Here is a 13,617-nt window from a genome sequence, read left to right on the forward strand (position 1 = left end):
TCTCCTTCATGAGGCAAATGGTCTCCTACATGAGGCAAATGGTCTCCTACATGAGGCTAATGGTCTCCATCATGAGGCTAATGGTCTCCATCATGAGGCAAATGCAGTGTTTGCTGCCCTAACGGAAACTCACACCAAGGACTACCATGATGGTGAAATATGGATCTGGATAGAGCCAACTAGGAAGGAGAACACGCTGGACCTCATTTTCACTAATAATGATGAATTGATCAGGAACATAATGATTATAAATACCTGTTATTCAGATCACAACTTAATTGAAGTTCTGACAACCATGGGAAATAGACCTTCAAAACCAGTTCAGATTCCCGGTGGAGGAGATTTCAGCAAATTCAACTTCAATAATAAACAGATAAACTGGGAGCAAATAAACCAGGACTTCACAGAAATAAGCTGGGAAGAACAGCTAGAAAATGCAAACCTGAACCAGTGCCTGGAAAAAATAAGCTCAGTAGCACTAGAAATATGTTCAAACCGCATACCCCTAAGAAAAAAGAGAAAGAGATGCAGATTGGAACGGGAACGTCGTTCCTATGTAGGCGAAGAAAACGAATCGCGGAACAATTTGAGAGTCGCACCCTATCTCAAGAACGGCGAAGGTGGTTAGGTAGAGAAATAGAAACAATTGAACTCAAGCTACAAGGATCATACAAAACCCAGGAGAGGCAAAGAGAGCAAAAGGCCATCAGTGAAATAGAGAGAAATCCGAAATATTTTTTCTCCTATGCAAAATCAAGATCAAAAACCACATCTAGTATCGGGCCCCTGCGAAAGGGAGATGGAACTTTCACCGATGACAAAAAAGAAATGAGCGAGCTACTGAGGAAGCAGTACGACTCTGTTTTCAGCGAGCCATTAAACGCACTAAAGATTGATAACCCAAATGAATTTTTCATGGATATGATACCAACATCAAATCATATATCAGACGTCGCCCTATCCCCACTGGATTTTGAAGAAACCATAGACAGTAGGCCTATGCACTCTGCACCAGGCCCGGATTCTTGGAACTCCATATTCATCAAGAATTGTAAAAAGACGCTATCGCAGGCCCTCCACATTCTGTGGAGACAAAGCCTAGATACTGGCGTTATTCCTGACATACTAAAAGCAGCAGAGATAGCACCACTCCATAAAGGAGGAAATAAGGCAGAGGCAAAAAATTTACAGACCGATAGCACTAGCATCACACATTATAAAAATTTTTGAGAGAGTGCTAAGAAGTACGATCACAAAACACATGGAATCACAGCATCTCCATAACCCCGGACAACATGGTTTCAGAACAGGGCGCTCTTGCCTGTCGCAGTTGCTGGACCACTATGATATGGCATTAGATGCTATGGAAGACAAACAAAACGCTGATGTAATTTACACAGTTTTCGCAAAAGCTTTTGATAAATGTGTCCATGGTGTTATTGCACATAAAATGCGTTCAAAAAGAATTAACGGAAAAATAGGCAGATGGATCTACAATTTCCTGACTAACAGAACCCAATATGTAATAGTCAACAAAATAAAATTCGGTCCATCAACCGTGAAGAGCTCAGTCCCCCAGGGTACTGTGCTTGCTCCAGTACTTTTTCTCATCTTCATATTGGATATAGACCAGAACACAACCTATAGCACTGTATCATCCTTTGTAGATGACACTAGGATCTTCATGAGAGTTGGCAACATAGAGGACACGGCAAACCTCCAGTCAGATGTAGATCAGGTCTTTCTATGGCTACAGAAAATAATATGGTGTAGAAGATAAGTTCCAGCTCATGCGCTATGGAAAAACGAAAATATAAAAACGGAAACCACGTACAAAACACAGTCAAATCATAACATAGAACGAAAAGGCAATGTAAAGGATATGGGTGTACTCATGTCGGAAGACCTTACCTTTAAAGAACACAATAAAGTAGCCATCACAACTGCAAGAAAAATGACAGGTTGGATAACAAGAACTTTTCACACTAGAGATGCTATACCGATGATGATACTTTTCAAAACGCTTGTGCTCTCTAGAGTGGAGTACTGCTGCACAATGACAGCCCCTTTCAAAGCTGGAGAAATTGCTGACCTAGAGAGCGTGCAGAGATCCTTTACTGCTAGAATCCACTCAGTAAAACATCTAAACTACTGGGACCGACTAAAGAGCCTAAATCTGTATTCCCTTGAAGGCAGGCGGGAGAGATACATAATAATTTACACATGGAAAATAGCAGAGGGGCTGGTCCCAAACCGACACACAGAAATAACATCACATGAGACCAGAAGACATGGCAGGATGTGCAGAATACCCCCGTCGAAAAGCAGAGGTGCAACAGGTACTCTGAGAGAGAACTCTATCAACATCAGAGGCCCGAGACTGTTCAACACGCTTCCACTACACATAAGGGACATAACTGGCCGACCCCTCACAGTGTTCAAGAGAGAACTATCAACGTCAGAGGCCCGAGACTGTTCAACACGCTTCCACTACACATAAGGGACATAACTGGCCGACCCCTCACAGTGTTCAAGAGAGAACTGGATAAACAACTCCAAAGGATACCTGATCAACCAGGCTGTGATTCATAGTCAGGCTGCGAGCAGCCGCGTCAAACAGCCGGTTGACGAGTCCAACAACCAGGAGGCCTGGTCGAGGACCGGGCCCCGGGGACGTTGAGTCCCAGAAACACTTCAAGGTAACTGTAAGGTAAGGTATGGCGCCTCTACTCTTCACTGGTTCTTGTGCTGCTTCACTAGACAAGTGCTCCCTTATCCAGTGGATTACCTTCCCTGTCACTCCTGCTGCTTCTGAAACTTGTCTACTTCATCATGTATGGTGTACTGTACTCGCCTAGTTGTGCTTGTGGGGTTGAGCTCTGGCTCTTTGGTCCCGCCTCTCAACTGTCAATCATCTGGTATACAGGTTCCTGAGCCTATTGGGTTCTATCATATCTACAGTTGAAACTGTGTCTACGGGTGTGTGTTGGAGACGTCTCCAGCACACCTGTACTGTGGTGGTGGTGGTGGTGGAGACGTCTCCAGCACACCTGTACCGTGGTGGTGGAGACGTCTCCAGCAGTAGCAGAGTGTGGCCTGTACTCTGGGGTGTGTGGGAGAGTGTGAAGGTCGCCCGCTGCTAACATTGACGTCCTACAGTTGCCCACATCTCTCCGTGGCGTGTGTGTGTGCGTGCCTCCGTGGCGTGTGTGTGCGTGCCTCCGTGGCGTGTGTGCCTCCGTGCTCTCCGGGACACGGGCCTTGGGGATATAGTGACGTGTGCACGTGGCAGCACGGAGCCCTGCGTGCTCTGGCACACCGTTTGGAACGAGCAACTTTGGTGTGTGGAGGAAATAAGAGGCAGTTGAGTGCCTCGTTCTTGGAGCACATGTGGTGACGACAGTGGTTGGTGGTGCCTGAGGCAGGCACACCTTTTGCACACACCTGAGGCAAGCACACGTGTTGCACACACCTGAGGCAAGCACACGTGTTGCACACACCTGAGACAACACAATGAGTGCCCAGTGCCCTCAGGTACCCCGTGGGGGGCCCTCCTCACCGTGTGGTAGCGGGGGTCAGGGTAGGGGGGGGCATCATGCCCCAGTACCCAGTCATGCCATATATGGTCCTGGCGTGACTGTGACCCCCCCCCCTCCCTACTAACTCTTCCCGCCATTTCTTGTCACAATATTCACCATTCTTCACCATTTTTTCAGTATTTGTACCGTTTTGGGGTTGTGGGTTGTGGTGGGGGTGTGGGGGTCGCGGGCGGGGTGTGGGCGGGGTGTACTGCTACTTAGGGTTCACATGTGGCGGAGGTCTGGGGGGGGGTTGTGGTGTAGGTGGTGGTAGTTGTAGTGTAGGTGGTTATGGTGTACTCACCTAGTTGTGCTTGTGGGGGTTGAGCTCTGGCTCTTTGGTCCTGCCTCTCAACCGTCAGTCAACTGGTGTACAGATTCCTGAGCCTATTGGGCTCTGTCATATCTACATTATAAACTGTGTATGGAGTCAGCCTCCACCACATCACTTCCTAAAGCATTCCATTTGTTAACTACTCTGACACTGAAAAAATAATTTCTAACGTCCCTGTGGCTCATTTGGGTACCAAGTTTCCACCTGTGTCCCCTTGTTCGTGTCCCACCCGTGCTGAAGAGTTTGTCTTTGTCCACCCTGTCAATTCCCCTGAGAATTGTGTAGGTGGTTATCATGTCTCCCCTTACTCTTCTGTCTTCCATGGACATGAGGTTCAGCTTCTTTAGCCTTTCCTCGTAGCTCAAACTTCTCAGTTCCGGGACGAGTCTGGTGGCATACTGCTGACTCTTCTCTAACTTTGTCTTTTGTTTAACTAGGTATGGACTCCAGGCTGGAGCTGCATACTCCAGGATTGGTCTGACATAAGTGGTATACAGGGTCCTGAACGATTCCTTGCACAACTTTCTAAAGGCAGTTCTTATGTTGGCCAATCTAGCATATGCCGCTGATGATATCCTTTTGATGTGGGCCTCTGGGGACAGGTTCGGCGTGATATCAACCCCCTGATCTTTCTCTCTATTTGACTCTTGCAAGATTTTACCTACCAGATGGTACCTTGTGTTCAGCCTTCTGCTCCCTTCGCCAAATTGCATTAATTTGCACTTTCCTGAGTTGAACTTTAGCAGCCATTTTCTATACCATTCCTCTAGTTTGTCCAGGTCGTCCTTTAGTCTCTGTGTATCTTCATCTGACTTGATTCTTCTCATAATTTTTGCATCATCAGCAAACATTGAGAGGAATGAATCTATACCCTCTGGAAGATCGTTTACATATACTGTATTAGAAACAGGATGGGTCCAGGTACTGAGCCCTGTGGGACTCCGCTGGTGACATCTCGCCACTCTGACGTCTCCCCCCTCACCGTTACTCGCTGTTTCCTGTTGCTTAGATACTCCCTTATCCACTGGAGCACCTTCCCTTTTACTCCTGCCTGTTGCTCCAACTTTTTTTTTAACAGCCTTTTATGAGATACTGTGTCAAACGCTTTCTGACAGTCCAAGAAAATGCAGTCGGCCCACCCTTCTCTTTCCTGCCTAATTTTTTCTGCTTGGTCATAGAATTCAATTAAACCTGTGAGGCACGATTTACCATCTCTGAACCCATGCTGGTGGCGTGTTACAAAGTTATTTCCCTCCAGATGCTCTACGAGCCTTTTCCTCACGATCTTCTCCAATTACCTTGCATGGTATACAAGTTAGGGAAACTAACCTATAGTTCAGTGCCTCTTGCCTGTCACCCTTTTTGTATATTGGGACCACGTTAGCTGTCTTTCAGCTTTCCGGAAGGTCTCCTGTTTCCAGTGGCCTGTTATACACCATAGAGTGGCACACTTAGTGCTTACCTGGTTGATGGGGTTCTGGGAGTTGTTCTACTCCCCAAGCCCGGCCCGAGGCCAGGCTTAACTTACGAGAGGTTGGTCCACCAGGCTGTTGTTTGGAGCAGCCCGCAGGCCCACATACCCACCACAGCCCGGTTGGTCCGGCACTCATTAGAGAAAACAGTTTATTTTTCTCTTGAAGATGCCCACGGTTGTTCCGGCAATATTTCTGATAGTCGCTGGTTTGACATTGAACAGCCGTGGACGTCTGATGTTTATACAGTGTTCTCTGATTGTGCCTATGGCACCTCTGCTCTTCACTGGTTCTATTCTGCATTTTCTTCCATATCGTTCACTCCAGTATGTCATTATTTTACTGTGTAGATTTGGGACCTGGCCTTCCAGTATTTTCCATGTGTATATTATTTGGTATCTCTCTCGTCTTCTTTCTAGTGAGTACATTTGGAGAGCTTTGAGACGATCCCAATAATTTAGGTGCTTTATCTCGTCTATGCGTGCCGTATATGTTCTCTGTTTTCCCTCTATTTCAGTAATCTCTCCTGCTCTGAAGGGGGAAGTGAGTACTGAGCAGTACTCAAGACGGGACAACACAAGTGATTTGAAGAGTACAACCATTGTGATGGGATCCCTGGATTTGAAGGAAATGGAAAAATGATAGGATGGACTCGTAATCCATCCTTATCATTTTTCTGGCTGAAGCAATATTTGCTTGGTTATGCTCCTTAAACTTCTTTAAAAAGCATTAAAAAGTGCTTTTGCACTTTCCTTTAGTATCCACGATGAGATTCTGTCAGGCCCAACAGCTTTTGACACATTCACCTCCAACAGATTCCTTTTGACCTCATCACAGGTGAGGTCAAAAGCCTCCAAGATTGCTTGGTTTGCCACCGCCTCATTTAGGGCAAGGGCTTCTCCGTGTTCTATTTGAAGGCCTCCTGTAATCTCTTGTTGAGTTCATCACACACCTCCTTGTCATTCTCCCCTTCTCTCAGTTTCATCACTTGTTCCTTCGCCGCTGTTTTTCCTCCTGATGTGGCTGTGGAGCAGTTTTGGTTGGGTTTTAGCTTTACTAGTGATGTCATTTTCATACTGCCTCTCTGCTTCTCTCCTCACTCTGAGGTACTCACTTTTTGCCCTCTGGTATCTCTCCCTGCTCTCTGGCGTTCTGTTATTCCTGTAGTTTCTCCATGTTCTTTTACTCAATTGCTTCGCTACCTTACATTCCTGGTTGAACCATAGATCCTTTTATTGCTATTCGCTTTTCTCCTTTTGGACTGGGATAAATCTATCTGCAGCTTCCTGGCGTTTCTGGGTGACATAGTCATCATATCCTGTACATTCTTCTCTTGAGTTCTGTTTCCCATGGTATTCCCCTTAGAAAGTTCCTCATCTCATTATATTTTCCTCTTCGGTAACTCAGTCTTTTCCCTTCTGATTCCATCCTTGGATAGGTTATCCCTGCCTCCACCAGATACTTAAATGCCAATACACTGTGGTCACTCATTCCTATGGGGGCTTCAAATTTGACTTCTCTTATTTCTGACTCTTTCAAGGTGAATATCAGGTCGAGTCTAGCTGGTTCGTCATTGCCTCTCATTCTTGTACTAACTTAATTTTACTCATCTAATTGTGCTTGCGGGGGTTGAGCTCTGGCTCTTTGGTCCCACCTCTCAACTGTCAATCAACTGATGTACAGATTCCTGAGCCTACTGTGCTCTTTCACCCACCTATCTTGTGGGTTTCCTGACATGCTGGCTCAGAAAGTTCCTTGGTGCCACTTCCAAGAGTTCAGCTTTTCATGTATCTGCACCTCCATGTGGGTCCCCCATTCTCCCAGTCTATCTTTCCATGGTTGAAGTCGCCCATGATTAAAAGTCTGGAGCCATTCCTGAAGGCAACTGAAACTGCTCTCTCTCTTATATTATTGGTTGCTATGTTGTTCCTATCAAACTCTTGTCTGGGTCTTCTGTCATTTAGTAGATGGTTGTAAATGACTGACACTATTAACTTAGGTTCACCCATTGTTATAGTTCCTGTTATGTAATCTCTGAATCTGTCACAGCCTGGAATTTCCATCTCATCAAAGTTCCAGCCCTTCCTTATCAGCAGGGCCACTCCTCCACCTCCTCTCCCTTCCCATTCTTTCCTTACTATATAGTAGTCCAATGTTAACACAGCGTCTGTTATGACTCCTGACAATTTTGTTTACATGAGTATTATTACATCTTCAAGAGAAAACTAGGTTGTTTTCTAAAAGAAGTGCCGGACCAACCGGGCTGTGGTGGGTATGTGGGCCTGCGGGCTGCTCCAAACAACAGCCTGGAGGACCAAACTCTCACAAGTCAAGCCTGGCCTCGGGCTGAGCTTGGGGAGTGGAAGAACTCCCAGAACCCCATCAACCAGGTATATTGATTGGGACTAAGACTTAAGATATTACATCTAGGTTTTCTTCCTGCACCCTTTCTGCCAGTTCACTTGCTTTATTGGTAATCTCATCGATATTTGAGTACACTACCTTGAAGCCTTGAAGGTCTAGGTCATGGTGTAGGTGGTGGTGGTGGTTATGGTGTAGGTGGTGGTTGTCATGTAGGTGATGGTGGTTGTGATGTAGTTGGTTGTGGAGTTTGGTCCACCAGGCTGTTGCTTGAAGCGGCCCGCAGGCCCACACATCCACCACAGCCTGGTTGGTCCGGCACTCCTTGAAGCATCTTGAGGCACTCCTATCTAGTTTTCTCTTGAAGATGTCCACAGTTGTTCCGGCAATATTTCTTCTAGATGCTGGGAGGGTGTTGAACAACCGTGGACCTCTGATGTTTATACAGTGTTCTCTGATTGTGCCTTTGGCATCCCTGCTCTTCACTGGTTCTATTCTGCATTTTCTTCCATATCGCTCACTCCAGTATGTTATTATTTTACTGTGTAGATTTGGGACCTGGCCCTCCATTATTTTCTACATGTATAAAAGCCTTTTAGCCTTTTCCTTTCTGAGCCTTTTCTGAGGAAGTAGAGATAGGTTATCCCTACTTCCACCAGATACTCAAATGTCAATACACTGTGGTCACTCATTCATGTGGGGGGCTTCTATTTTGACTTTCCTTATGTCTGGCTCATTCAAGGTGAATATCAGGTCGAGTCTAGCTGGTTCGTCATTGCCCCTCATTCTTATGGGTTCCCTGACAAGTTGGCTCAGAACATTCTTTGTTGCCACTTCCAAGAGTTTAGCTCTCCACGTATCTGCACCTCCATGTGGGTCCCCATTCTCCCAGTCTATCTTTCCATGGTTGAAGTCGCCCATGATTAAAAGTCTGGAGCCATTTCTGCAGGCAACTGAAGGTGCTCTCTCTATTATATTATTAGTTGTCATATTGTTCCTATCAAAGTTTATATTTGATAGTAACTATATTTGATAGTTTCTATCACATGTTGTCTTACAGCAGTTAATATCTCATTTTAAACATGTGCAACAAATGTTCTCCAGAAAACTTCAAACAGACCATCATAAACTAAATTAACGAAGGTGCACTCTATATGGAAAATGTTAAAACAACTGAAATTGCTGTAGTATCAAAGCTCCTGTGACTGATTACTGGTAGTGGCAGTAAACAGGTGTAATATTACTGAGAGTGGCAGTAAACAGGTGTAATGCTACTGAAAGTGGCGGTAAACAAGTGTAATGCTACTGAAAGTGGCGGTAAACAAGTGTAATGTTAGTTATCAATATGCTCGATAACATGGAGACACGCTGTTGATCCCGAGTGGATGACTGAGGGGACAATGATGGGTGAATGGAGGTAGTGAGAGGCAGGATGAGCAATCAACGGTGCCAAGGGGCTCCAGCTGGCTTCTTGTAGCCCGGCAGACCTCTTAAATGAGGGTGCCAGAATGGTTGCTGAGGCTGCGGAAGGGAGGTGGTGGTGGTGGTGGAATGGGAAAGAAGAGCCACACTGCTGGAGTTCATTTCGAGGTCCCTCCAGGTTCTTCTATCAGCACTCCAGTTCTTGTTCACGCTACCAGCCACTTGTTGAGGACAGGTGAGAGTAAGGTCACCAGCAGATACTCTGATAGCAGTACGTCAGCCAGCACTCCTATCCTGCCCCTATCATCTGTCACCAAGTCTGGTAGCGAAGACAGAGTCCGAGCTTCGTCTCCGTCCGTCTCCCTGCAGGGAGGACTGAGAGACACTGGGGACTATGGAGAATCTTGTGTCTTCCATCGTAACGCAGTTGCGCGCCACAGTCTGGCTAGTAGTAACAGAAGCAGCAATAGGAGTATCACTCTGAGTCAGAGCAGCTGTAATTCTGTATCGTACACACCTGAGAGGCCCCCCAAAGCCCTTGGTAGCAAGAATTTGGATGACACTTTGCATACAGTTAGTTTTCTGGGACAGGATGTGTCGAACGGCAAAAGCAAGCTCAAGAGCCAGGGATTAAGGAACCTTTTAAGAAGTTCCAGTGACAGAAAAGTGCATTCGACCAAGGTCAACAGGTGTGGCAATGATAGCAGAAAATTTCATGTGATCCATTCAAGTTTAGACAGAAATAAGCTGAGTAATACATCTGTGGATATCTCTCAGCCAACAAATGTGAAGAGACAAGCCTTTACCACAAATGTCACCAAAGATATAAGTATGAGTAGAGCAAAGCATGTGACCATCAAAGACAGTGATCTCTCCCTGTCCTTACACTGTCCATTGCAAGAGAGCAACACGAAGGTGACAAGGGAAGGTCTGAGGAAGAAATCGACGCAGAAAGATTCTCTCTCGTCCTCCTTTCGTTTCTTCCGGAGACCCGAGGGGCTGCAGCTTGAGAAACGCCAAGTGAATGGTGATAACCCTGGTCAACACCCACAGCAGGTACCAACGCCCTTCTTAGCACCCTTGATGGCACATAAGAAAAAAACTAACAAAATTAAAGACACCAGGAATAGGAACCGGCCACAGAGCTACGACGAAAACACCCTGGCAAGGTCAGGATCATGCAGATTCTCAGCAGAGTCTGCTAAGGTAGTTGAAAGGAATTGCTCTTTCCGAGTTGTAAGGAACATGAATGTTTCTCCTGTGTATCACCAAACACGGATTTCCATCAGTACTTCAAATGGTGATCAAAAACAAAAACTCTCCCGAGGTCTTGATACTGCCGTCCAGTTAGCGGGTGACAGAGGCATCAAGAAGCAAAAATCGAAGTCCCTCCAACAGTGTAAGTGTCGAGAAAGTAGTTACTGTAATCAGTGTAAAGGTTATAAACACCAGACTCTCAATCAGGAACTAGCCCACACCACAACTTGTGAAGATTTGGTCAGAAACACGGTCAGGGACTCAGAGACTGGACAGAAACTCAGTTACTCCGAGGAAAACAAGATAGACGAAACTCTTCTCAGTACTACTGAAAGGAGACCATCTGTCCGGAAAGCACTAGAGACTTATGAACAGCTGTACATAGCAAGACGTGACCGTCAAAAGTTACAGAATCGACCCACAGCATTATACATACCAGTTGAAAGGAGCAGAGAAAGAGATGGTGAGATGAAACCACCCGATGTCAAGGAATACCTGCTTGAGTATGATGAGCCGGGAAGACCAATTTCTGTAGCAGCAGAAGAGTCCTGGGACAAAATCTGCAAAAGAAGTCCCAATCTGTCCCGTAAAAGAAATTTGTCTCCCAGCACAGTAGAGACTAACAAGGCACTCAAACCATGTGGGTCTGGGGAAAACAGAGTTGTGGCTAATTCAAAGAGCAGACCTCAGCTTGAAGATGATACAATGGATATGTACAATTCCCTAATGTTTACACAAGAGGAGCAAAATTGGTATTCAAAACCACTGACATCAAAATTCACTAAAGAGAGAGCAAGAGCTCCTCCAGCGTGCTCTGAGGAGCTAGATGACCCGCTTGAGGAGATAATGCGAGCCTTGGAGGAGAAGACAAGGCCATCACGTTCAAAACAAGAGGACTCTAGCGATGATGACTTTGTGGATCTAGACGAGATTTTGGTAGACTATGATCTTCCAGGGGTAACCACATCTGTTGCCAGCAAACTGAGGTACAGTACTACTCAATATAATTATCATATATAGGCCAAAGTTTTCTTTTAAAGTGAAGGTTAGCAAATTTCATTAGTATAGATTTATTAACTTTCATAAATGTAATGTGTATTATTAAAAACTATATGACTTTCTATTCAGTCCAATAAGATGTTTGAACTAGCAAAAATGTTATAACTTAACAATTTTATAAACCACATTATTTGTTTAATAGATGTCTAGGAAGAAATATACTTTATTTCATGTTTTATAATGAATATAAATTTGAAGTGTAATACTGGTGTTTTGATGATATTATACAAGATGTACCTAAGCCATACAACTTTACCATTGTAATCATTGCTATCATCTTATATCTTGGTTTTTGTACTGAACAAATAATTTATTGCATTATACCTTGAAATAATCCTCAAATTATGCTCCCATGTACCTGTTATAACCCTCAAATTTTACTCTAATGTACCCTTTAATCTTTGTTAAATTTTCTTACAATGTACCACTTATCATTTTATAAATTTGCCATAAATTATCTACTTAATATTATCTGCTAGATTAAGGACCTGCCCAAAATGCTGTGCACACTAGTGGCTATACAGGAATGTAAAAACATCAATGCTATGTACTCTTATAAACCCAATGTACCTTTTTGTATATACCGTATATATATAAATAAATAAATAAATAAATAAATAGATAAGTGTCTAGGCCTTCACACCTGTACTGTACCTGAGAGCATCGGCAAACTTAAAGTTTAGAAAGGAAAGGGTTGGCAGAATTTTTCTGTGTCGCTTTAAAACTTTTCAGAGGTATGTTTTATTAATAAAGTTATACAATTTCACAATGGTTTTGAAAGACAGTATTGTAGGTTATGCTTTTATCACTTACAATAATAATAATAATAAATTTTATTTACAAGAAGGTACAATGGGTTTGTGAAATTACATTGAAAAAATTATTTTTACATTCTTACAAAGCCATTAACACGCATAGCGTTTCAGGCAGTTTATAGTTTCTGTTTATATTTATATAAAACCAGCGTTGAATGTAATGAAATGCCATTTTCTGGGTGAGACCCGGAAGCTCCCCGGAGCTATCCTGGCTGATTCTGCTAATTTTGCTGGATATCGCTATCCAGGCTGACCTTAGCATCAGTCAGTGTGAATGGAATTCTTAAGCCTACTGGGGGACCACGCGCCAGAACCTGACCCTCACAGAGAGGCATGAGGAGCAATGACCTATAGAGACCCCCCCCCCATGCACCCAGAAAGGTAAGCGTCCCAAAACAAACCACTATTTTGGTTAAGAAATTGCTACTGAGGTCCAAACTAGCGGACAGAACGACCCCAAACAAAAACGAGCAAATGAGCATGACGTCACCACGTCACCGCGCTGCCATCTGCTCCCACCTCCCAGGGAGAGGGGAGCCCCAGACCCTTCACACCGGGCTCTCCACGACCCCAGTTCTGAGGCTCGATATCAAAAACACGCAAAAAACTGGTGACCGGAGGGAGTGAGGGTTGCCGGGGAGCCTCTGGGTCTCACCCAGAAAATGGCATTTCATTACATTCAACTCTGGTTTTCTGGAGGGGGGGAGCCCAGTCGGCTCCCTGGAGCTACTTACCAAAAGATGAAAACGAGAGGGACTTACCCCAGGAGGCGGTCATTGCTCGCTCCTCAACACAAAGCTGAGACATGAGGGGGGGGAGGGAGGGGGAGCTTTGTAGGTACAATGGGGCCTCGACTTACAATGCTAATCCATTCCCAGAGACGGATCGTAAGTCGAAATATCGTAAGTCGAAGCGATTTTTCCCATAAGAAATAAAGGGAATTCAATTAATCCGTTCCCCACCCTCCAAAATATTAACATACAAATACATTTTATACTGAATACAATGTTTTTCCTAACTACAATACAGTACCAAAGTTTCTCTTACCTTTATGGAGGGCTCTTGATAACGTATGGAAGATGGTGATGAGGGGGGAGGAGGAGAGTTGTTACTGTTTGGAAGGGAGTCCCCTTCCATTATCACATCAGGCAGTGATGTTTTCTCTGGGGTACTCTCTCTCCTACGTTTTGCCTCAATACCACTAGGACCTGGTTGTAGTTCAGTGCTTGTTTGTCTCACTACAAATTTGTCAAGAGACATTTGTTTTTCCCTTTGTTTTAACATTTGTCTGTAATGATGCATCACAGTGTCATTGAATA

The 13,617-nt window shown here is 44.7% G+C and overlaps 1 protein-coding gene and 1 long non-coding RNA gene across 6 annotated transcripts in view; both read left to right on the plus strand.

Annotated features, from left to right (window-relative positions):
* Positions 1 to 13,617, plus strand: part of Fak (protein tyrosine kinase 2 Fak) — a 258,873-nt gene that overhangs the window by 136,264 nt on the left and 108,992 nt on the right. The window contains exon 1 of one of the 5 annotated variants that reach the window (XM_069338794.1): positions 9,225 to 11,410. The exons of the other annotated variants lie outside the window; for them this stretch is intronic. Within the exon in view, the coding sequence (XP_069194895.1) occupies positions 9,240 to 11,410 (2,171 nt within the window). The 5' untranslated portion in view covers positions 9,225 to 9,239. Of the gene's footprint in view, positions 1 to 9,224; positions 11,411 to 13,617 lie in introns of those variants that run through there. 5 annotated transcript variants of the gene reach the window in all.
* LOC138372947 (uncharacterized) overlaps positions 1 to 13,617 on the plus strand; it is a 312,699-nt gene that overhangs the window by 118,223 nt on the left and 180,859 nt on the right. The gene's annotated exons all lie outside the window — the stretch shown is intronic.

The sequence above is a fragment of the Procambarus clarkii genome, chromosome 5, assembly GCF_040958095.1.
Source record: "Procambarus clarkii isolate CNS0578487 chromosome 5, FALCON_Pclarkii_2.0, whole genome shotgun sequence".
Classification (NCBI taxonomy): Eukaryota; Metazoa; Arthropoda; class Malacostraca; order Decapoda; family Cambaridae; genus Procambarus; species Procambarus clarkii.